Source organism: Galendromus occidentalis, unplaced genomic scaffold, assembly GCF_000255335.2.
Source record: "Galendromus occidentalis unplaced genomic scaffold, Mocc_1.1 scf7180000077183, whole genome shotgun sequence".
Taxonomy (NCBI): domain Eukaryota; kingdom Metazoa; phylum Arthropoda; class Arachnida; order Mesostigmata; family Phytoseiidae; genus Galendromus; species Galendromus occidentalis.
The window spans coordinates 452892-474347 of NW_003805171.1; the positions used below are offsets into that span (position 1 = coordinate 452892).

Below are 21456 nucleotides of genomic sequence, written 5' to 3' on the forward strand. Positions count from 1 at the left end.
TATGGACCGCCCGGCTGCGATCGAGCGGCCAGTGAAGATCAACGACATCATTGCCTACACTCTCCCACAATCATCATCATCATCAGCATAGAATATTCCGCTTCTGTTCAACAAACCCCCTTCTTCTTCTTGTATGGTTCTCCATTAGACTAAACATACGTATATTCGTACGCTTCCTCGAGTATCCGCTGCCGCCCCCCAAACAGAACGGCGTTGGGCCGTACAGTCGTTCTAGACGAAGTCCAGGTCTAGTTACAGCCACACGGACGTGATTGTGAGGTGACTCGGGAGTGTAGATTTTTGACGTTCGGACAAAATGTTTGCGAACAGTTTAGACGAAATATATCCAAATATGTACGACGGTCGGAGACCTGGCGAATACTCCCCCAGAAGACCGGGCGAAAACTCTTCTCCTCGAGCAGGAGGCAGATCTCCAGGTGAGTTCAGGCAATCGAGACTTTGCTTTACGCAAACTTGACGAAGAGTGGCGGCTCTGATCGAAGTTTTCCGTCGTGGGGGAGACTTTTGCATGCAAATGATACCCTGTCGATTGATCTCAAAGGCGCCGCGTGACTTCGGAGGTCACTCGGCTCCCATGTCGACCGCGGGCTTCATGTTGTAAATCACTCTGCGACGGATAGACGACCAGCGACCTCCGAAGGCGAACGCACTCCGCAGTGAGGAAATGGAACCTAACCGGAGACTATTTACAATTCAGTTGTATCGAGGCCCGACACAACGGGGACATTGAAGACCACAATATCCCTTCGGTCGACGCCTGCGATCGTACACTCTTCCCACTCAGGTCCTTTTTATCTATTGAAAGATAACATTAAAACTGAGCCAGTGCTGACGGGAGCCACGAACATGATGCTTCATTATAACCTCGAACACACATTCAACAAATTCATAGGTCAGTATTCATCGCCCGCCCAACCACCGTGAGGTCTATTCGTTTTGTCCATTGCTCGAAGTGACTTGTGAATTTCCCTTTCTATCTCAGCTACCAGTGAGTTGAAATGAATAACGAGACTTGATCGGCGCGTCCAACTAAGTAATGTGCTTGTCTCTTTTTCGCTGCTCGAGCATCCTCTCTGACGAAGAACTCACACTTCTAGGTCGCAAAGTCAAAGACAAGTTGTCAGCCTTCTTACCATCTTTACCCGGGAACATCAATATACCTGTATCGGCTGACGGCACGGGCGATTCCTCACTCAGAAAGGTTCGCCTGCAACCCTCGAACTCCTTCTAAGGAATTACTAATTCTTGATGATCACCCTCCTTTCCCTCAAACCAGTCTTGCTTGAACCATCGAATTCTTTCAGGTTATACAGCAGCCCCCCGTGGGTGGTAAAGAACTCACGCTATTGAGCGGCGCTCAATTAGCCGGTTTCCGGCTTCATCCCGGTCCGCTGCCAGATCAATATAGAACGGTCAATTTCCAAGCTCTAAAAAAGAAGAAGCATAAGAAGCACAAAGCCGACACTCCCGGAAACGAGACATCCACACTCGGAGGCGGTGTAGGAGGACCTGCAATGATCACGCTGGCAGCCGGCCCCGAAGGACCCTTCGGTTCCGAAGCGGAGAAGAAGCACAAGAAACCGAAGAAACACGACGAAGAGAAGAAAAAGCGTAAAAAAGATAAGAAAAAGAAGAAACGTCACAGTCCCGAGCCCGGCGCACCGACTACGCCTTTAGCGCCATCTGCGACTTCGATGCAGATCCAATAGTTCAATTCTAGGTAAGGAATCAATACGAGTCGGAAGGAATTATGAATAAATGAATATCGTTATGTCCGTCTCCTCCTCTGGGATCTCTCGGAGAATCGAATTCACCAGCCCGGGCTTCCAATCTCCACGGCCACCGTGGCTTGACGACTCCTCCTCCCGTAGGTTTTACCTTTCTCTCTCCCAAAAGGAGACTCTTTGAGGAGAAAACACGAATACCCGTGGGCTTCTGTGACAAATTCGTCATTTAATTTTAAATCTAATGAGAAAGGCAACACGGTTTGCTTTTCAATCTTTTTCAATCTTCAATCACACTGTCGCTTCCGGAAATAATTTAAGATCTACATCGACACATTCTAAAGTACCGATTGACTCGCATGCTCACTCAACTCAATAGCCGAGTTAACTTCGGGGACCTTCCCCGTCGACACTATATACAGAGCGGAATTATCATTCCCGTGTCTCATACCCTCGGTCCACCGGAGTTACACCGGCAACAACGGTTTGGTGGATAGCTTGACGCTTTTGTCGACGATATAGAATTTGTGCTTGTCTCCGAGGAGACCCCAAACGACGGCGATGTTCTCAACGAAAATGTTTATCGGTATGGCCACGACGACCAGACCGAGACACAGAAGAAACTTGAGGAGTCCTTGCCGTTTGATCGAGAACGACTTGAGTACACCGAAAAAATACATGTACAGATTGAGAGCACCGATCATCGCACACAGGATATTGAACGTCTGAGGGCAGGGGAGCGGGTATCTCGGCGCCAGGAACAGATTAGACGTCGAGAGAGGCATCGTTGCCCAGGCGTACAAAGAGCACGCTAGCCACACTTTGAATTTCGCAGGGATTCTGGGTGAGTGAACCACGAGGAATATTCCTTGTAGCCACCGCTTCCGCTGCTGGAGAAAGTCGCTTATGGTGAAGGGACTCTTCTCCCATAGAGCACCCTCGATGAATTCGAACGAGTATCCTTTGGAGAATGCCACCATGGAAAAAAAGCAATCCTCGGCTACGGAGCCGTCGGGTCCGTTGTCGAAGCTCACCGCGCGCTCGGCACCGAGCCGACAGCACACGTACGATCCTTTCCAGGAGAATAGGGGTTTATGGAAAAACTTGAATTGGAACCGGAGCTTGCCAAGGTCGTCGGCCACGCGATAGGTGTCAGCGAGTGTTGTGACCCAGTTGACGATTCGCTCGTTGGCATACGTTATCATGCCTTGCCCGAAGGGGTGCCGCCTCTGGCTTATGAAATTAAGGACTCCTTTCATGGCGTCTCGAGTGACGATGGTTTCCTCGTCTAGATGAAGAACGAAGTCGTCGTCGTCCAGCACGTTGACATCGTCTTCGAGGCAGTACTGGAGAGCGCGGGCTTTGAACATCGCTCCGCTCGACGTTTGGTAGTCATTAGGTATAACAGTTTGTTTGATCTTTGGGTGCAAACGCCGGACAGGAGGCCCTTTGATGTCCACGGCAACCTGCGGAAAAATCAGCTTCGGTAACAGAAAATTCCGGCCAGTCGCAGCATGACTCCATCGTCGAGGGGAGTTCATTCTGGGGGAATAACGGCAGTTTTCGCATTGCGCGTTCACGTGTGGCCTCTCCCGTCGCGATGGCGGCCGGGGGCTCGCCTCTGGACAACTCACCTGGTCAGGTCCAGCCTGATTTAGGCCCATGGTTTCAGTGGGATGAGCCGTCGATAAGTCTTCCGTTGAATACACTTCTTTATCGGTTGCGACTTCGATCACAAAATTCACCATTCCCAGATCTAAACACGTTTGAAGATTCCTCTGTACATTGGCTTTCACTAGGTCTGGATACCCGCCCCGGGTCACCACTCTTATGCAGAGGAAAGGCGCCTCCAATGGATCAACCTGAAAAAACGTCGCAAGCTCAGTTACTGCGTCCGCGAAATTTTCGCTCGGGAGAAACTCTCATAGAGTCTGGAGCTCCGCCGTCGGAGCCTAGAAACTTTCTCGTTGCTCACCTTCAATTTGACTTTGGGCGGGAAAGCGTTATACAATGTTAAACCGAAGAAGTTTGTCAAACTTTGAGGAAGGGCGAGCAAAGGTAAAAGTCTGAATAAGTAGAGGAGGATTGTGAGAACAACCCCGTATTCGGCGAACGGGTCGACCGATGGCATATCTGAGGCGGGCGTCAACGCTCCCGACGACTCTACGAACATGTAGATCACGATAGCCATCAGAACGCAATGGGCCAAATGCCGTACGGGTCGGAGAATTCGAACGCGCAGCATCTGAAAGATATTTTCGGAGATGTCAGATTCGAGTAGGTCAGGGATCGCTGCTACAGGATGGGATCTGCGGGGAGCAGCGATCCGGAAGAAAGTTTTCAGGAGCTTCTCTCTGAACAGGGGCCCCCCAAGAATGTATGAAATGAACCTACGATGATAGTTTTGGATGATTCGGATCATCTAGGAGTATCTAGTTCTCTGGAAGGAATAATCAGAGTAATTGAGAAACTTCCTTGAACGGGACTTTCGTATGGGCAGAGAAACATAAAGATAGGTAGCAGATCGAGCAGATCCACCTGCTGGAATATATGTCAGTCGGCTCTCCCGAAGCGAGATGAAGTTTCTCGATGAGACGGAGAGAACACTTTCGAACAGAACACGTCAGAGTGTCGTTGACTGGAGCGGTGACGAAACGAGCACACATCGCCACATGGCTCCGCGGTCAGCATCGGTTCCATGATTCAATAAACAAAGGAGACATCGTGGTGCGGTTGATGAGCACGGCTGCCGCTACGAGACTGTAGCAAGTTTGCTTAGAATGCGGGGCGGATCCCTAGGAGATTAGGCGAGCGAGCCCGAGAACTTGATAAAGTCGTACCGGGTTGTCCAATATGTAGAAGAAAACGAAAATCACCACACAGTCTGAATTTACAATGACGTCTGAGTGATAGAAAAGCGCGCGCCCGCTGCAGGGGGTGAGACACCGTTACAATCGCGGATCGCGGATGATGAAAGTACCCACCATAACAATCGATACGCATCGCCGAGAGCGATGCGTATGCCGGAGTGTCCTTCACTTCTCCATAGGGATCCCCTGCGATCGCGAAGAACGAAAGAAAGGTTCCGATTGTTCCGGTCCACGACCGAGTCAAGGCGGACCGAGCGCTTGATTGAAAGAGTGCATCACTGCAAGAGCATTCGCGGTCACAGGGCTAGTAGTTTGCCGGAGTCGAATGTTTTGACAGCGGCCGACATAGCAATAGCGGGGCAAGGGAACTCGGCTGGTGTCATGGCGGCGCTCACGGAGGAGGGAGCTCCCCCGATCTCTGCGCACTCGTCACGGTTGATGGAATAATTTATCCCGGCTCTAATCGAGTGTAATCGACGACAAGGTGCGACATTCGAGCTATCTATGGCTTGAGAATCCACGGGATACGCTGCGCTAAGCCAAAGCAAGACGGGTCCTCCTCCGAAAATCTATCCCCTCGAAAGTCCACAGTCCACATCTAGTGGCGGGAAACCATGACGCTACTTCTCCGAAGCCAAGGACTCGAGTTTTGTAGCACTCTTGTGCCTCCATTCAGCGTCCTCCATAGCGAATATGCAGCAGAAGTATCCACAGATAACCCTGGGCGGTCATAGGAAACCGGAAGTCAAACCCGGCATTGTCGGGATCCCTGACCTGCGAAGATTCCGATTCACGAGCTTCTCACGGAGGGGAAATCGATCTCCTCGGACTTTCGTCGAGCGGTCCGATGGTCTCAGCAAAGCTAAATCCCAAAATGATTGCCGAAAATATTTTCCACCGATCAGAGGGATCGGAAGCCCGGAGCCTCCGCGATTCCGTCGTATCCGTTTCCATAATTATCCGGAGAAGTCGAGATGGGAAAGGAAAGAGGAAATTCTTGTCTTTCGTATCCCCCTCCCACCCACACTGAGTCAGCATGAGTACAGTTGCTCCGAGCGGACGTCCGGGAGTGAATATTACTCTCGCCGTGTCGAACAATAATCTTTATTTCCTCCAAAAATAGCTAGACTCCCCTCTATCAAACCACCGCGCATATCATTTCAAATCATAGCTATTGTCGTATGTGCTTTTTGATTGCTCGAAATCGGTCCTCCTCACATATCATCCGCTCTATCTGCATCCATTATGTACAAAACTAGAGAGACCGGCCGAATTCTCTGAATTCGCTCTCTGCCGGATGCCCTGTAAAGCCACTCCCTGACTGTTTCCCTGCTTTCTCCCATGCTAGATGATTGGCTCGGACTCGAAACGGACTCCGATGAGGGCTCGACTATGTGTCGTCAGCTGGAAGAAGATGCTCCAGGAAGGAAGCGATCCAGAGGAAACGTTACGACGCTTCTGCATCCCGATGCAAGAGCCTCGACGCGAGAAATTCCTCCAGCATTCGACCTTATAAGACTACAGATCACTCCATACCAGCTTTTCTGCTCAGTTTCATCAGTTACTGTGGGCGGGAAGTCCCACAGAGCCCGGACTCGCTGCCACAAACATGACGTGCATTCGTACTCTCTGGTCAACATTCTGAAGGCCCGCCGCGGAGAATTTACGCGTACTATTGTATCATTGGTGAACGACTTCCCAAGGATCCAGCAGAGGCGATGCCTTTTCCCTGAACCTCGATGAATGCGAAATCTTCGGGGTGAGCCATTCAGGTCTCGAAAGCGATTTCTGCTTCCGACTTCCGACGAGATTTCCTAGCATCCGCAGGAGTCCAAAGCCACTCACGACCGAATTTTGGAGGAGTATCGCTGGAAACCTCGCATTCGGTTCCGCTCAAGGCTGTGATGAGCGGCACATGCGAGGCTTCTCGTTTTCATCGACCGACTCCTGAGGTTTAGAAACCATGGGCTGTCACTGCTTCGATCCCAGACCGAGCAATTGAATTCATCTCGCTGAGCTTCGCCGTGATCGTGGGTACCGAGACAGAACTGAGCGCCCACTATCAGTAAAGATTGTTCCAGACACCTTCGAACTCGATCGAAGGAACGCCGTTCCTCTTCAGAATCTCGGCGTAGAACGTCAACTCCTGGATGACCATTCTGGAAAGAAACGAGCATAGGTGATCTCGGAGAACTGAACGGAATTCCTCACGTTTTCGGAATCTCTTTCCTCATCGAAGGCTCCGCACATACCCATGTTGCGGACCTCCGTCGGGTTTCACTCCTAGTCGGATGAGATGCTTGCGCACGGCCGGTAGAAAGCTTTGGTGACATTTCTTCAGGAGTTCGACTCCACGTTCCTCTGGGACCGTTGAAGTCAGCGAATTGTTGACAGCGATAAGAATCGTAGTGATCCCTCGGAAAGCCTACGAAAGTTCCAAGATTAGGAGATAACTTGGATTCTCCCAATCTCACCGCGCTCGAATACCTCGACAGCGCAAAGCAACTCACATTGGAAGGGACTGGCGCTTTGAGAATCCACTCGTTCAGTTTTGCGTCCACGGCGTCCGTTGCGAGTGTGAGTACGCGACTCTCAATCTGGGTGGAATGTTCCCGGAGATCGAGAGCCATCTGAGCGAAATGTTTCATCATGAACTGCTGCTTCCGAGAGAGCACCTTCTCGAAATGCGTGCGCAGATAGGGCATGAACTTCTCGACGAATTCGAGAGAACGCGACGCCATAACTGGAATTCGAATGAAGGGAAGCTCTCAGCGAAATAGAGTTAGAAAATCAACGATCGACATCTGGGAATAAAGGAGTATGTTCGGAAGGGCGGCCAACGATGGAAGAGGAGGACTTACGGAGTTTCGATATTGTCGGTCCAGAAAAGCCTCTGGTAGATGCAGGTCCGAGCACTAGTTTGTATATTGCCGTATTGAAGTGCTGAATAATCACATTCGAGATTTATGAATGAGGTAGGACGGTCATAGCGCGAATGCCGCGATGCTGCCTCTGATCGACAAACTTACTCTTAGAAGGTCTAGTAGACGCGTCAACAGATCCGGAGCAACCATAGGAATGTCAAGGGAACTCTGGCAGTACTCGAGGAGCAGCTTGAGGAGATGTAGCACACAGCCACAAACAACGAATTTCTCTCCCGCAAGAATGAGAACATCCGCAACTTCAGAAGAATCGTTTTCGCATTTCAACATTTTCAAAAGACCACTGGGCGAGTTGATTGCGCTGCAAGCACGGTAAAGACCTCAGAATTCGCCGTTCGCTTGATAATTTCATAGAGCAATCGGGGATCGCAAACCATGGTCACCGGAACTTCCATGTCTAGAGAGCGATTGTCAACAAATTCGAACTAACCTCGTCAGCATGTTCTGAAGGTTCTGTGGAACCTTGACCGTTTTGAAAGGTTCATTCTCTAGGACAAGAACCAAGGTATCCTTGTGCTGGTCATGATAAGATGTAACGAAACGGTTCGCCCGAGACTGCAGGGCTAATCGCAGACCCGTTCCTCTGCGACCCATGCAAACCTGGAGAAACCGATCGTTCGATGTAAAAGTGGACTTGAAGAAGAAGCTCGGCCCCAAGCCGGGCGGGGGCTAGCGTTGGGGGGGTCTGCCGCTAGATTCTCACCTTTTCGCACTTGGAACTGAAAGATTCCACGCCTTGACAGAGAGACACGAACTCGGCTGAACTCATCTTGTCCAAGGAGCCGTCCTCAGTTTTGGCGCTCACAAGTTTCGCACAAGCGTCGTGGGCGGCGTTGCAGACGTCGAGCAACATTTCCTCAAGCTGCGTCTCGACTCGACTGCGATCTGTTTCACTAACGAGCTCTTCTGACCTACGGACGAAGAGAAGAAGAATGTCATCCGGAGTCGATCCCGACCGCCGTGTCGGACTCCTTATGAAATCGAGGATACCGATGACACACAGACCTTGAACTAGCAATGGAGCTTTTGCTCGCGCTGAGCTGCTTCATCCGGGCTAAGGAGGGCGACATCTTTTCCTCTCTACCTTCCTCGTTCAGCGATGTAACTGATCCTGCATGGCCATTTGAACGATCTGAGGAAGGTCGGCAGGATGAGAAATGCGAATTCTTTGATTATTATTATAGGTCCGGAACAGACTTACGTAGGGGGCGACCGGCGGGAACTCACCAGGCTTTATTTGTAAGTGATGCATGCCCTCGAATACGGCGTTTGTCCGATGCTCTTCTTTATCTTTATCTTCATGCGGCTGACCAACGTTCATAACCTCGACGCACAAGTCGAAAACAGCTCTGATCCGTAGTAATTGTTTCTCAATGTTATTGAAAGCACGGTATAACAAAGTCATCCATTCCGAGATCTCCAAATGTTCTAGTTGTTGCTCTGGTCTGAAAATCACCCGTCATCAATAATTTAGTTTGGAGTTCCGCGGGACAGTAGGGTGCGCTCCTCGATCGGATTGACGCTGAGCTGAGGTCGCCGATTACCGTCCGGATCACCCTCACCTTGTCACATCCTCCTGGGTCATTTCCGCAGCGAATTCGATCTGCGTCTGTTTGATCATAGCTTGAACTGCCGTTATGGCCTCTTCTTTATACAAGCGAACCATTTCGGATCCTCTGCCTAGCCTCAGCAGGCCACAAATCACAGCTCGGAGCTGATCGAGATCTTTGATCTGAGGACCGGAATTGAGGTCCCGGTTCAAATCGGCGGCGGTGTACTTCTTGAAATCACTTTCCAAAATGCGGAGAATGAGATCCTCGATCTCCTTGAGTTGGTGTCCGAGATGTCGGAAACAAACAACATCTTTCAGTTCTTGAATGAGGATCTCTTGAGTTGTATCTATGAGGTCCAGAGCTCCGACGAATTCACAATTCGAGAGGAGCACTTGAATTGTCGGTTGTGCTTGGTGCACGTTCATCATAAGCTCGAGCTTGTCGACTACGCTTAAAATATTCTGTCGTTGTTGGTGGAGTTGAAGAACACGTAACGGTTCCTTAACTAGCTGCCCTTCTATTTCGGCTATTCGTTGTCTGGAAGGAACGGGTCTCGTGAAAGTCTCGGGAGCCGCTCGATGATCCTGAAGAAGCATCTCCCTCCGGAATTTTACTGCTCACCATAATTTCTCACCTCATGACTGTGATACTCTGTAGGGTTTGAGCCATTCTTTCTGCTAACTCATCTTGGGACGTCATGGCATCGAAAAATGCATCGGAATGTTCGGATATGTGTTGAATCAAACGGACTTCTACCAGATCTGTCAGGTGTCCTAATCGTTCTTGGACCAGACGGCGTTCTCCTTCTCCATGAGAAATTCCGTTTAGGGATACCGAAGTCTGCAATGCGAAGAGTTTGCCGTCGACAAGCGAATCGAGTCCATCCTATACACGCGCACGAACTCTCCGCAGGCAATTGATCCGTGTGTCGAGATATAATACTCATGTTTTAAATTTCCGTGGTCCCTCCCAGGAGTGTGCTTGCGTACCCTCCGATTGGAATGCGTGCTCGACGGACTAGAAGACTCCTTGACAGGCGAGGCCCTGTCATTGCAATCGACCTCGTCTGCGCACCCCAGAACGGCATTGAACGTTTCCGGTTCCGACAGATCGAAGTTAGGTTTGAAAAATATCTGCAGAAGATCGAGAGCCCGATTAGCGATAGTCGAGTGCCGATTCGAGCTACGGGACGCCGACCCTCGCCGATCCTCGATGACCTCGGAGAGCTCAGACTCACACTGGGAACTTTCTCGATCGTCAACTCGATAGGTTTCTTGAGGATTTTTTTCCGTCGACTCTCTTGGCCGCTCCGAGCGCGCCGCTGCCATCGGCTGCGAATTCGCTCGAGGTAGTCTTCGAACGCGGGCCGTTTGACGATCGGTAAGAAGCGACACGGCTCAACCTGGAAGGCCCGACAAGATCAGAGAACATTCGGCATTGATCGCGGTCTGGTTCCTCGGACGAATTCGAGCGTGAATGAATAAGCCGGGAAGGCGCGGCAGATCTGATGCGAAACTCACCTGATGGGGCTCGACGAAAGTGTCTCCCCAAGTTCTGGTGAAGAAATCGTTGCCGCGACGAGTGCGAGGATCGTTCAGCAGAGCCGGGAGGTTCTGGCTGCAATCGTAAATGCTCCACGACGGAGCACCTAGATCGGGTTCCTCTTGAGCGTTGCACGCCAGGTGCACGTTGAGTACATGCGCCTCGAAGTGGGCCGTATCTTTGAGTACGGCGCACAACGCGCTCTGTGGTGAATAATGACATTCGAATGCGCTGACCGGACCTGTCGCGCGAAGACAGTGGGCCATCCTCACATGAGCGACGAATTCGGTGCTCGACGGTAGCACCTTGAGGGTGCATAGAGCGCATTTCAACTTCGGCATCGGACCAATACGTATTCGCCCATCCTCTGCAAGCGATAATAATAGGAGCTCCTGATGGTCAGGATCACGTGTAATAATTCTCCGCGACCGACGGTCACTACTCGATGGACTTCTCCGCACCGGGGTCGATTTGTCTGCACGAGGGCAGACCTCGGTCAGCAGACGGTCAGGAAAGGTACGTAATAGACTGTGTAATTATGCGCTGGGACTGGCCTCGTCTTGCCGACGGCAAGGATCGAATCTCGTCCGTGGAATCCCTTTCGCGAACGCTCGCCGGTGTTGCTCCGAGAACCCCAACTGTTTCTTTTCGGGTATCCCGAAACCTCCAGCGGACCCCCTCAGGGCAGATACATCCCTCGGGCGAGAAAAGCAAGGAATCGCAGTGAGCGTCGCCAACCATTCCGTCAGACACTGCTCCATCACAGCCTAGCGAAAACTCTCGATCCACGATACGATTCCTATGCACATACTCAGAAGAGCGGGGCAGGGTCGCGTCGGAGTCAGCTTCTTCGAAGGATGTATGATATACTCGGTCAAGTAGTAAAAATTATAGGATTCAGAATCCCGCATCTATGAGTCAGGAGCAGCCGCAAAGCGCTTTCGCACATTGAGCTGGCCTGTCTGATTCCGCGGACGTTCAAATGACAGAAACTGACTGAGATGTTCGCAAGCACACGGAGCTGTAGGATCGAGCGCATCTCGTGTCGATCGGGAAACTTCCTATCGCGAAGAACACCAAGCGACCATTCCTCTGACAGGACTGTCCTTGAGGAGCTTAGTTAGGGTTTTTCTTCGGAACGACCATGAATTTCTCTATTGCGTACGATAACCGAACATCGTTCCGAGGGAGCTTGGTCATTCATTCCGTTGGGAATAAGACGTTTGAGATATCGTCGTAACAATCTTCTACTGATCGGTGAAATGCTGAATAAGCGGGGCGATTTGACACGGGATCAGCACGAAGGTCCGGTCGGAGAAATTCAGGCGAGCTCTGTGAGCCCTGGATATACCATCGCGCATCAATTTGACGGAATCATTGGGCTTCCTCGGGGAGACAGCCGCCGGGTGTCAAAGTCGCCGCTGTCTCACTATGAGACAACTCAAAAGAGAGCAATCTGTCCAGCAGCCGATTCGCTTTCCATATGACGCTTCGGATTGCGTACGAGCAAACACAGGGCCGCGATCTCGAGCTCCTCACTCTGAGTCGTCCGGCGTCTCGACTGACTCGCGAACTCTGTCAACGATCGGAGAGTCAAGAGCAGTGGTTCTGACTAACTGAGCTGCTCTACGTTTCCTCAATTTACGAGTTCATCTCTGTTCTTGCCGAGGACTGCGCTTCTCGCTGAACTCACCTGCAATCCTCACGGGGATCCGTCAATCCATTTCCCTTGTATAGGGCTGACCCGGGGAGCTAACAAGGTTTCTTACCTTAAATAAAATAGTGGATTTTGGCCATGTCACAAGAATCGGAACACATTCGACGTAAATAACAGCTGATCTGATAGCTGTCGTCTGCATTGAAGGAAAGGCTGGGAGCAGGCGGCGGACCGCCGCCGTCACATCAGATTCGCGCTTTTCGGGATCTCTTGTGCACCACTCAGCTCGTAGATACTACAGAGCAGAAGCTCGCTTTGACTTCCGCTAATTTCTCTAGTGGGAGTAATTCACCTTCAGAAACACCGCTCACTTGGAATCTTCGGGCAGAGTTAGATGGCGACGGAGCCGTCAGCGGAGGGGCTCTACTTTTGGCGGTCGTTCCGACTGATAGCGCGTAGACTGTGGACAGCTGAGGGAAGGGAGAGAGGGAAATAAGTAAATAAGTTCGGTTCCGGCAAGCAAGCGCGATTATTTGGTCAACCATCAAACAAGGATCGATAGAGGCCGAAGAAACTGATTCAGAGAAGGAACTCTATCATCAGGAAGCTCGCTCGCTCGCTATCCTCAATTGAGGGTCGGAAATGCGAGTGGAACAAGTTGCGTCTCTCGAGGGCCACAGTGATCCGGTTTGGTGCTGCGCGTGGAGCTCGGACGGCAATACATTGGCAACATGCGGAACCGACAAATCAATCCGTCTGTGGACCGAACAAGACCACGAATGGGTGTGCGGAACGATCCTGAGCGACGGCCATTCACGCACCATCCGAAGGGTCTCTTGGAGCCCCTGCGGGAACATGCTGGCTTCATGTAGTTTCGATGGTACGGTCTGCGTTTGGACGAAGAAGGACGGGGAATTCGAATGCAGCGTCACGCTTGAAGGCCATGAGAATGAAGTGAAGTCTGCAGAATTCTCTCCATCAGGGAGGTATCTCGCAACGTGTTCCAGAGACAAAACAGTTTGGATCTGGGAGCAGGGCGGAACAGACGACTTCGAATGTGTCAGCGTACAGTCTTGTCACACTCAAGATGTCAAATGTGTCCGGTGGCATCCAAACGAAGATATTCTGGCCTCAGCAAGTTACGACAATTCCATAAATTTCTACAAAGATGAAGGTGACGACTGGGCTTGCGATTTTACGGCGACAGGTCACGACAGCACTGTTTGGTCGATCGCCTTCGATCGCGAGGGAGATAAACTCGTCAGCGGTAGCGATGACCAGACCTTGCGCATGTGGAAGCGATACCATGCCGGGAACCAGGCAGGCATCTCTCCTTCCTGGAAATGCATCTCAACCATTCAGGGATACCACACTCGACCCGTTTACGATGTGTCTTGGTGCCACCTGACCGGTCTCATTGCGTCCGGATGTGGCGACAACAAACTCCGAATTTTCGCTCCCGACCCCGAGCAGCAAGTCGATTGTCACACAGCCGACGCGCCAAACTTCATCCAGGCTGCATCGCTTGACGCACACCGACAAGATGTAAATTGTGTAAAATGGAATCCCACGAGAGCTGGAATCCTCGCATCTGCAGGTGACGATGAGGTTGTCAAACTCTGGAAAGTCTTTGACTATGAGATTCCTATTTGAAGTCCTTGTTAAGATTACGCTCGCTGAACTTGGAGTTGTGAAGTGAGATTATAATCACGTCAGACGCCCAAGCATATGGGCCGCGGCTGTTCTTTCTTTAATATCTGTTGATCAGCGATGGGAACTTCACGTTGCAGCCCCCTCCAATGAACGATGTTGAGAGTCTGAGCGAAAAATATACGGTTTCTCGTGTCTTCCGTGCATGGCATTTATTTATTTCACATTGATATAACATAGGTGATTATCGGCGAGGTTGCAGTACACAACCATTGGACAAAAAGCATAAGGTTTGAACATAGTGGAGTCGAGAATCGAGCGAGAATGTCCTCATTCTCCAATTCGTAGGGCCAATCAATCCCTTTTACGGCTAAATATAGACTGATGATCTCCGATCGAATCGAGGAATTTTTTACCAGGCTTGACTGGGATTAAAGAACGCATTCCATGTGGATTATCATGATAATCATCATAACTCATGGTTACAAGTTGGGTAAATCTACGTGAAATCGATGGCTCACAGAATGGTCACAAACGATTTTCAAGAGGGTAATGGAGGAAAATGATTCCTTAGACTTAGGATTTATCCCACACTTCGAGAACGGAGAAGGAATTCGCCTTGCCATCGACTTCATTCGTGCCCAGAGGTCGGTGACGTGGGCCAATCATAGGGATATCGAAAGGGTATACGGTTTACAAATAATGAAAACTGTGTCTCGCGCATGTAGACGCGGGAGGATTTTCGTGACCCGGACGCGCGAGAGTTCGAGGAATATATCAGTAGTGTGGTAGGCTATATATGAATCTGCAGGGCGCACTCACACGATTGAATAAACGAACAGCACGCGTACTTCGCTCCTGCGGACGGAGATCTTCACGACGAAGGCTTGGTGCCAGAATCGTTCGGACCCCTGCATGAAAGAGTGATAGGCGACGCGAACACGGAACGCGAACCCAAGCGAATCGCAATCCAAATTGTCAGGAGCTTTCTTTTTCAGGAGTTTCGCAGTCCGAATTCCGCTCGTGTCGCTGTCAACCTATCAGTGCGGGTTTGGGACGACGAACAACCGTTCACAGTCTTTCCGCCCTCCCATCGCCCTCGGTGTCGACGTTTACATCATTGTGGTCATTGCTGTTCCATTTTTACCTCTGCCGCAGCTTCGCCGTCATGGCTAACAACACTATCACACTCTAGCGCATCGAAACTCTGCCTAGAAACTTGGAAACGGTCGCATTCTGTGAGTGACCCGGTCCTGAAAATCGGCTCCCCAACCGAGCTCGGCCTCATTATCCCGGCCGCCTCGGGACAATCCATAACGCACATCGATCAATCATTCTTCTCCATCTTATCGATTTTAGTTGCCTCATCATTCACGCGAGGATCTAGCCGTCTGCACAGAGCAGATCGTCTGGTTTCATGAAGAATACGAACAAGCACAGTCAGACCAGCTTCAATATGTAATAGTGCTCCGAGAGCGGCTCCTAATAACGGGTGGCGGTCGGGTGTCCAATGAATAATCACAGATGATAATCGATCACTTTTCCATTCCACAGCAAAGCTTCATCCCCTGATTCGACACATTGAGATCCATGAAGTCCGGACTCTTGTTTTTCCAACTCCTCCAAATGAGTCGAGAACCTCTCTGTTTTTTTTGGCTACTCAGCTGGAAGGACATCCGTTGAATCCGGATTGACAAGACCGTCGTGAGGCGTTCCTCCACTCTCCGTCGAATGAGGACAGGCACGCTTGCCTAACCTGACTGCCTCAAAGGGCCAAGGCGTGTTTCGGTTCGGAATTTCGCGTTACGGTCATGCCAATACGCACTCGAAAAAGTTGGACGTTTCGAATGAAATCAAATTCGCGTCTAGCTCAGACACTTCGACCCGCTCACTGCTTGAAAGAGAGACGAACGGAGCTCTCACTCCGTCGTCCCGCTCCTCCTTAGCTCAGACGCTTACCTATGAAGCGCCTTTCAGCCAACACGCTCCCGTTCGGAAATCGGGAATCCCGATCTCTGAGCGTTCTGCTCGATCTCTCCTATGCATCGCGCCAGAAACAAGTGGTGAATTCATGCTTGATTTGTTCGTTGAAACAACATCGGCAAAATGCACTCGGTTTTTTGCGGGAGGTTCTCGCCAAATGTGGAGATGAATCCATGTTCCGAAGCAATCCTAGTCCCAGTCGACTTGTCGCAGTCAGAGAATTTGATACGGAACTTCGGGGAATGTAACCCGAAGGCAGACGAACGAATAGCATCGTCAACGGACCATGATGATGAATCGGAGTAGAAAATACGATTTTTCGCGGAGATGAAGACTCGATGTGAGATTTTTCAGCGTAGGTTTGCAGTCGGTTCTTTGATTATTTCGCTCGGTTGATGGTTCGACTGATTGTTTGATTGAAGCGCTACCAAAATTCCTTACGATTCGCCGGATACTCGACATCTACTGTTACGAATGGGCGGGGGCGTCCCGATCTCCGATTCCGCCGTTCTCAGTGACCAAAGCCCTCTCCAGAATTACCTGGAAGCGCGCCAAAGTCTTAGGATAAGGCGATGAGATAATAATATCAGGTAGATCCTTTATTGTATCAACTAGTTATTGACATGAATGCTTGTTCGATGCTCCACGGCAATGCGTTGAGACTTCGATCATATCAAGAGAGATTCGATTATATGTTCCAACATCAGAAAGTTGACGAAAAGGAGTTCACTATCCGGAGAGTTGGTATAATCGAGGCACAACTATAGTCCCGATCCAATCCTGCCCCAATGACTTACCTTCCCTTCTTTGTAGCGTTGGGCCTCATCCGTAGCGAACTCATAAATCCAGCCCAGCTTGGCATCGCAGTTCTTACACATCACATCCCGAACCATATGTCGCCCTGTCAACATCAGCCTGTCCTGGACATCACTAGAATTGAGGGAACGTCTCTCGTTAGAGCATGAGCCGTGAGTGAATTGAGAACTTTCGAGAGTCAATTCCAGGGATGCTGTCTTCACTGACCTGTAGCGGAGATTAACGACTCGGTTAAACAGAAAGGCTCTTCCAGTGGCCCCTGTGAACCTCGTGGATATTAGTTCCTGGCGGTTCGTCAGCATCGTATCGCACGCTGCGCAGGCGAATATTCTCGAACCTCCCATGTGCTCGAGGAATTTTCGCCCCATTTTCCTCCGTGGTTATATCTGAGGAGAATAGAGCTCGTTAGCGTAGTTCGTCTAGCGCGGTTTTTGGAGCGAAATTCTCCGGTTTCTTTTGCGCGTCTCCGGCAGGCCTAACTCCTTCACAAAGCGAAATGCACGCTTTAAACGTCGAGTATAGTCAGGCCTGTGCTTCTATTTGTACTCGATATGCGGAATGATGCATCAGATATTTCAGCCCGAGCTCCGTCCCAAGTTCCGACCAGGGAATTAATATGATCCCTTGTACACGATACTACAAAGACTACCACCCCGACTCCGATTATTCTCGATTTCGAAGAAGTTGTTCAGTTGGCGATGCGAGCCTTCGAGACCCCGTGTTTTTCTTCAAACTGCGATTCCGGAAATCGCGACTTCGAGTCCACCACGGCCAACACCCAGATACCTTCTTATCTTTCGGGGCACACCTCGACGAAACCGGGGATCGACAGATGGGAATCATAGTCAGATCAGCTGTGCATTCCCTTAATGAAGGGAAACACAGATGATACGTGCCTACCGACTCATACGCAATACGCGATTTGTGCCTCGCACGGCGCTCCGATCCTGAAATTCGCTGATCTACGCCACTCACATGAAGGTGGGGAGAACCCGAACGTTTTCCTATGCAGTATCGGACCAGTACGACCTTCGTATGGGCACAAAAAGGCCTCGAATTCAGAACGACGAAAACGCATCACACGAACGGCTGAAATGCGTCCACTCAGAGCTCCATTGTATGAAGAGGGAGAGAGAGGCGGCAAATTTCAAATTTCTCCGGGCTAAGTGAGGTAGACACGTAGGTAGCCAACCTAAAATACGGACTGGATGACCAGATTGCCTCTTTCGAACGCGGATAGAGGGTTTCATTCTCGAGAACTCCTCGCTCTCGCTCGCTCGGGGAGTAATTCCGAGGGGTAGGGAGCCGTCCGTTTGTGAGGCAAAGCGGAACCAAGATTGTTACTGTCGCCCGTGGTGATCAGCTCCACCGAGAGCGGTTGCGCGGAATTCCAGCGTTTTTGATGCACATCTCTTCGGCGACAAAGTTAACCTGCATATGAGATATTGCGATGGAGATGACGATTCTTCTTCATATAAGCATCGCATCTGTAGTGGATTCGGGCGGTACTTGGGACACGGATGCCCCCAGACTCTGCTTGTTGACGACCGTAGATTACCACCGAGGCCACATAAGGCCATAGAAGTTTGGTAGAAGCGTGAAAATACTCGCATACTGCTGATAAGTATTAAGCGGTGAAGTCGGAGAAAATATGCTAGATATTCACTTATTCAATACATGATGATAGGTTCGTCTCGTCAGAGATATCTCAAAATTCGCTTTCTGACCGCAACGCTCCGAAACAGCTCTCCGGTCAGATCTCACCTGGGACTTGGGACGGACTGTCCCGTACTCGAGAGGTTCCTATTCAACATTCCTTCCCAAGGATCGAGGATTTCCATCGATGGGACGCTTGATATTTGTTCCAAATGTGAAAGGTCCGCCCCCCCCAATATTCCAACTTATTTGAGCCCCTCAGAAAGTCCAGCGTTCGGGACTTGTCGTCCGCCATCAAACTCGTCTCGTTGCGTGTCCGGAATCTGCTGTGGAATCACAATTTATGAGATTCAGATGTTCAGGAATCGGCTTATCGATTCGTAGCATCTCGAAAAGCGGGGTCCTGGCAATAGTTCCGCGTTGAGCTTGAGTAGGGCTTGGGATAGAGGAGGGCCGGTGTTGTACAGGCTTCCCGCAGTTGTTCTGTGGATTGGAAGCTCGGGTCGTGACCAATAATTGGAGTTCCCGTAGATGCCATGCCGAGCTTCCGCAAGAGCGTCAGTAATCGTTGGACCTCGCGAGTACTCGATATACATAGATCGAGTTGATACAGCTGCTCCGAGCGCCAACGATTCGAACGTCCCCAACGACATGCTCGGCAACTCCGCGAGTTGTGCTCTCACTCTACGCGTAAGAGAAACGCGAGGTCCGATGGCTTTTTCATTCTCTTCGAGACGACGTTGATGATTCCCGAGATGAATACCTGGGCGGTTCATGCGTATCCATGATCAAGCCAAAGGAGATGGAACAAGGCATACATATCTACACTCGGCGGCATCCCGCTTCCAATACACTGGACGACCCTGGGGCGGCGATGTGAGATGCACAAGACGTGATTCGGTGCTCGTTTCTACGCTCAGAAGGACTTCCTAGACAGACCGAATGAGGCCTACAACCTGCCTGAGAAATGACCGGAGGAGACGTCGCAGGCCCGGCACGATTCAGCCTTGATGCCGAGCCCCTGTGCCGCGTGCTCGTCGGGCTCCTCGCGGTTGGACCGGAGAAGGCGGAAGGAAGGGGAGATTTTCTGGCAAGAATTTCCATGAGAAATTAATTCCCATCAGACTGCGAGGGAATGATAAGTTATCATTGATAACCAATATGGAAAACCCCGCAAAAAGATAATCCCCCATGTAGAATCTTTATCGATGTTTTGACGTGAAAACGTCTTTACCCAGGCTCGGGTGACCGGTTCGATGTACTTCGTCATCCAAATAGCCATAACTTGTCGCACTTTGCGGTCTTATATCTCGATCCTCATTCACGCTGGCCGCAAACTGATTCCTGTATCGAAAGGGGAATTTCCGGGATTCCACTCCGAACGAGATCCTGTCGCGAAGCGCTACATGGTTGCTCCAAGATTTCGGTTTTTCTACATACCCCTCGATCAAGCTCGGAATCTGATAAATAACAGTGAATTCTAGGCTCCTCGTGGGGTTTTGAGAGGAGAGTTTTATATATGGAGCTCGATAGAGAGAAAACTAGCAAGATGCAACAGTTCTACTCGATTATTGAGGCGAGGTTCTCTAGACATTTCCTCGAAACTCTTCATTCCCGAAGCTCCCCCAATGTTGAATGATTCGGTCGACTAAACAATGAAGTTTGCCTGAAAACGACGTCTTTGGACCTCGAGTCTGTCGCATCGTAATCGAAAGGTTCCTAATCTGGGAACGCTGGTCTATAATGAGATGTTGCTTCATCAGTAAAACAATGCTGTATCAATCCTTTTATCCAAAGGCTGTCGACGTCATTCTCATACGGGTCTGCGCCTTGCCCGCCAATCCCTCGCTCTACGACCATCCGATTTGGAAGCAAGCTCACACCAAGCCACATCACGAAAGTGATTGCACGGAAAGCTATCGCTGGTCCGGTTCTCACGAGTTAGAATCCTCGCGAATTCGCCCACCGGAAACAACTTCGCCACCCATAACCATCCACATTCCAACTCACTATGGATTCCATGTCCGTCGATTCTGAGTCTAACTGAATTCTCCGATGAACGACAACAACTGTAACCGCGGCCTCTCATCAGTTGCAAGTAGGAATCCGCATCAAAAACAGCACTCGACCGGAATTAATCTAGCCCATGCGGTCGAATAAGGAGGACCAATTATCCGCCGGCGGTCTCGATTGGCCGGAATGAATACCTTTCAGGCACATGACGCGTGAGAAATTTCGTCCACCAATACCCTCAAGACGTTTTCACGCATGGAACGGTGATGTCCCTGACATAAGCTAGACTGATTTTTTTTTCTGGACCCGAGACCAATTGAACAAAAGTGCAGGACTGCGCAGTTCACTTGGAGCGGTTGATTATCGAGCATCGGAACGTTAAAATCAACGGCTCCCTCCGTAGACTCGAAGATGAAGTCTGCGAAGGAGAAACACGAGAATGATTCTCGGCTCAGCTCTCTTGACCCTTTCCTGGACTTCTCACTCTCGTCGAGCGAATCATTCTCTTCAGTAGGACCCGGATCGAATATGCAATCGAAAGCCGAATGCGACTGGCTATGGGCCGACGATTACACAGCCCGAGCTACGGGGTTCCCAGGGGAAGCAATCAACTCTTGGCTACCCTCCGAGTTTGCGGGCCGCAGGCTCCGGAGTAACTTTGGGCACGAATCGGAAAGGCCAAGCAGAAGTTTTTGGGCCAAGTCAGTATCAAAGGCTCAAATTCTCAGCAACAGAAACTCAGTCAAACGCCTCCTTATCACTGCTGAACACTTGCGACCGCTTGAGCGACCTACGGTCACTTGAGGAGCTTCAACTTCCAAGCATCGCTCCAAACTTAGCGGTGAACAGCGCCATTCATACCGCCAGCAGGCATGGAGGATCGATTCGGAGGCCAGCCCGTGATTAGGTTTGGAGAACCGAGAGGAACAAGCTCCGATTCTTTCTGGGTGTAATCTCAATGCCGTCTTGAAAGAATCTCCGAGTCTCTCCGATGTTGCGCTCGAAATCGCGAGCCTCAGCGAACGAGTT

At 50.5% G+C, this 21456-nt stretch overlaps 5 protein-coding genes across 5 annotated transcripts; 2 read left to right on the forward strand and 3 right to left on the reverse strand.

The window, feature by feature from the left end:
- The first annotated feature begins 72 nt into the window (after positions 1 to 72).
- On the forward strand, positions 73 to 1789 carry MED19 (mediator complex subunit 19). Its single transcript, XM_003741476.2, has 4 exons — positions 73 to 437; positions 719 to 913; positions 1119 to 1222; positions 1326 to 1789. The coding sequence occupies exons 1-4, from the start codon at positions 317 to 319 to the stop codon at positions 1728 to 1730; spliced, it is 825 nt and encodes a 274-aa protein (XP_003741524.1). The 5' UTR covers positions 73 to 316; the 3' UTR covers positions 1731 to 1789.
- Positions 1790 to 1959: 170 nt separating this feature from the next.
- egh (beta-1,4-mannosyltransferase egh) lies at positions 1960 to 4413 on the reverse strand. Its single transcript, XM_029110970.1, has 5 exons — positions 4284 to 4413; positions 4140 to 4185; positions 3721 to 3990; positions 3380 to 3607; positions 1960 to 3211 (listed from the first exon to the last, which is right to left on the reverse strand). The coding sequence occupies exons 3-5, from the start codon at positions 3988 to 3990 to the stop codon at positions 2213 to 2215; spliced, it is 1497 nt and encodes a 498-aa protein (XP_028966803.1). The 5' UTR covers positions 4140 to 4185; positions 4284 to 4413; the 3' UTR covers positions 1960 to 2212.
- Positions 4414 to 6487: 2074 nt separating this feature from the next.
- On the reverse strand, positions 6488 to 10993 carry scat (VPS54 subunit of GARP complex scat). Its single transcript, XM_029110969.1, is given in 14 exon segments — positions 6488 to 6774; positions 6868 to 7040; positions 7126 to 7358; positions 7477 to 7558; positions 7645 to 7858; positions 7988 to 8157; positions 8261 to 8468; positions 8563 to 8689; positions 8755 to 9002; positions 9102 to 9647; positions 9745 to 9995; positions 10100 to 10243; positions 10348 to 10512; positions 10631 to 10993. Coding segments are annotated over 14 exon segments (3021 nt in total). The 3' UTR covers positions 6488 to 6677.
- Positions 10994 to 12777: 1784 nt separating this feature from the next.
- Positions 12778 to 14152, forward strand: Ciao1 (cytosolic iron-sulfur assembly component 1). The gene has a single exon (XM_003741478.2). The coding sequence runs from the start codon at positions 12952 to 12954 to the stop codon at positions 13960 to 13962; it is 1011 nt and encodes a 336-aa protein (XP_003741526.1). The 5' UTR covers positions 12778 to 12951; the 3' UTR covers positions 13963 to 14152.
- Positions 14143 to 17860, reverse strand: Ype (yippee zinc finger protein). Its single transcript, XM_003741479.2, has 4 exons — positions 17734 to 17860; positions 16966 to 17144; positions 16740 to 16872; positions 14143 to 16482 (listed from the first exon to the last, which is right to left on the reverse strand). The coding sequence occupies exons 2-4, from the start codon at positions 17124 to 17126 to the stop codon at positions 16411 to 16413; spliced, it is 366 nt and encodes a 121-aa protein (XP_003741527.1). The 5' UTR covers positions 17127 to 17144; positions 17734 to 17860; the 3' UTR covers positions 14143 to 16410.
- Between the last annotated feature and the right edge of the window lie 3596 nt (positions 17861 to 21456).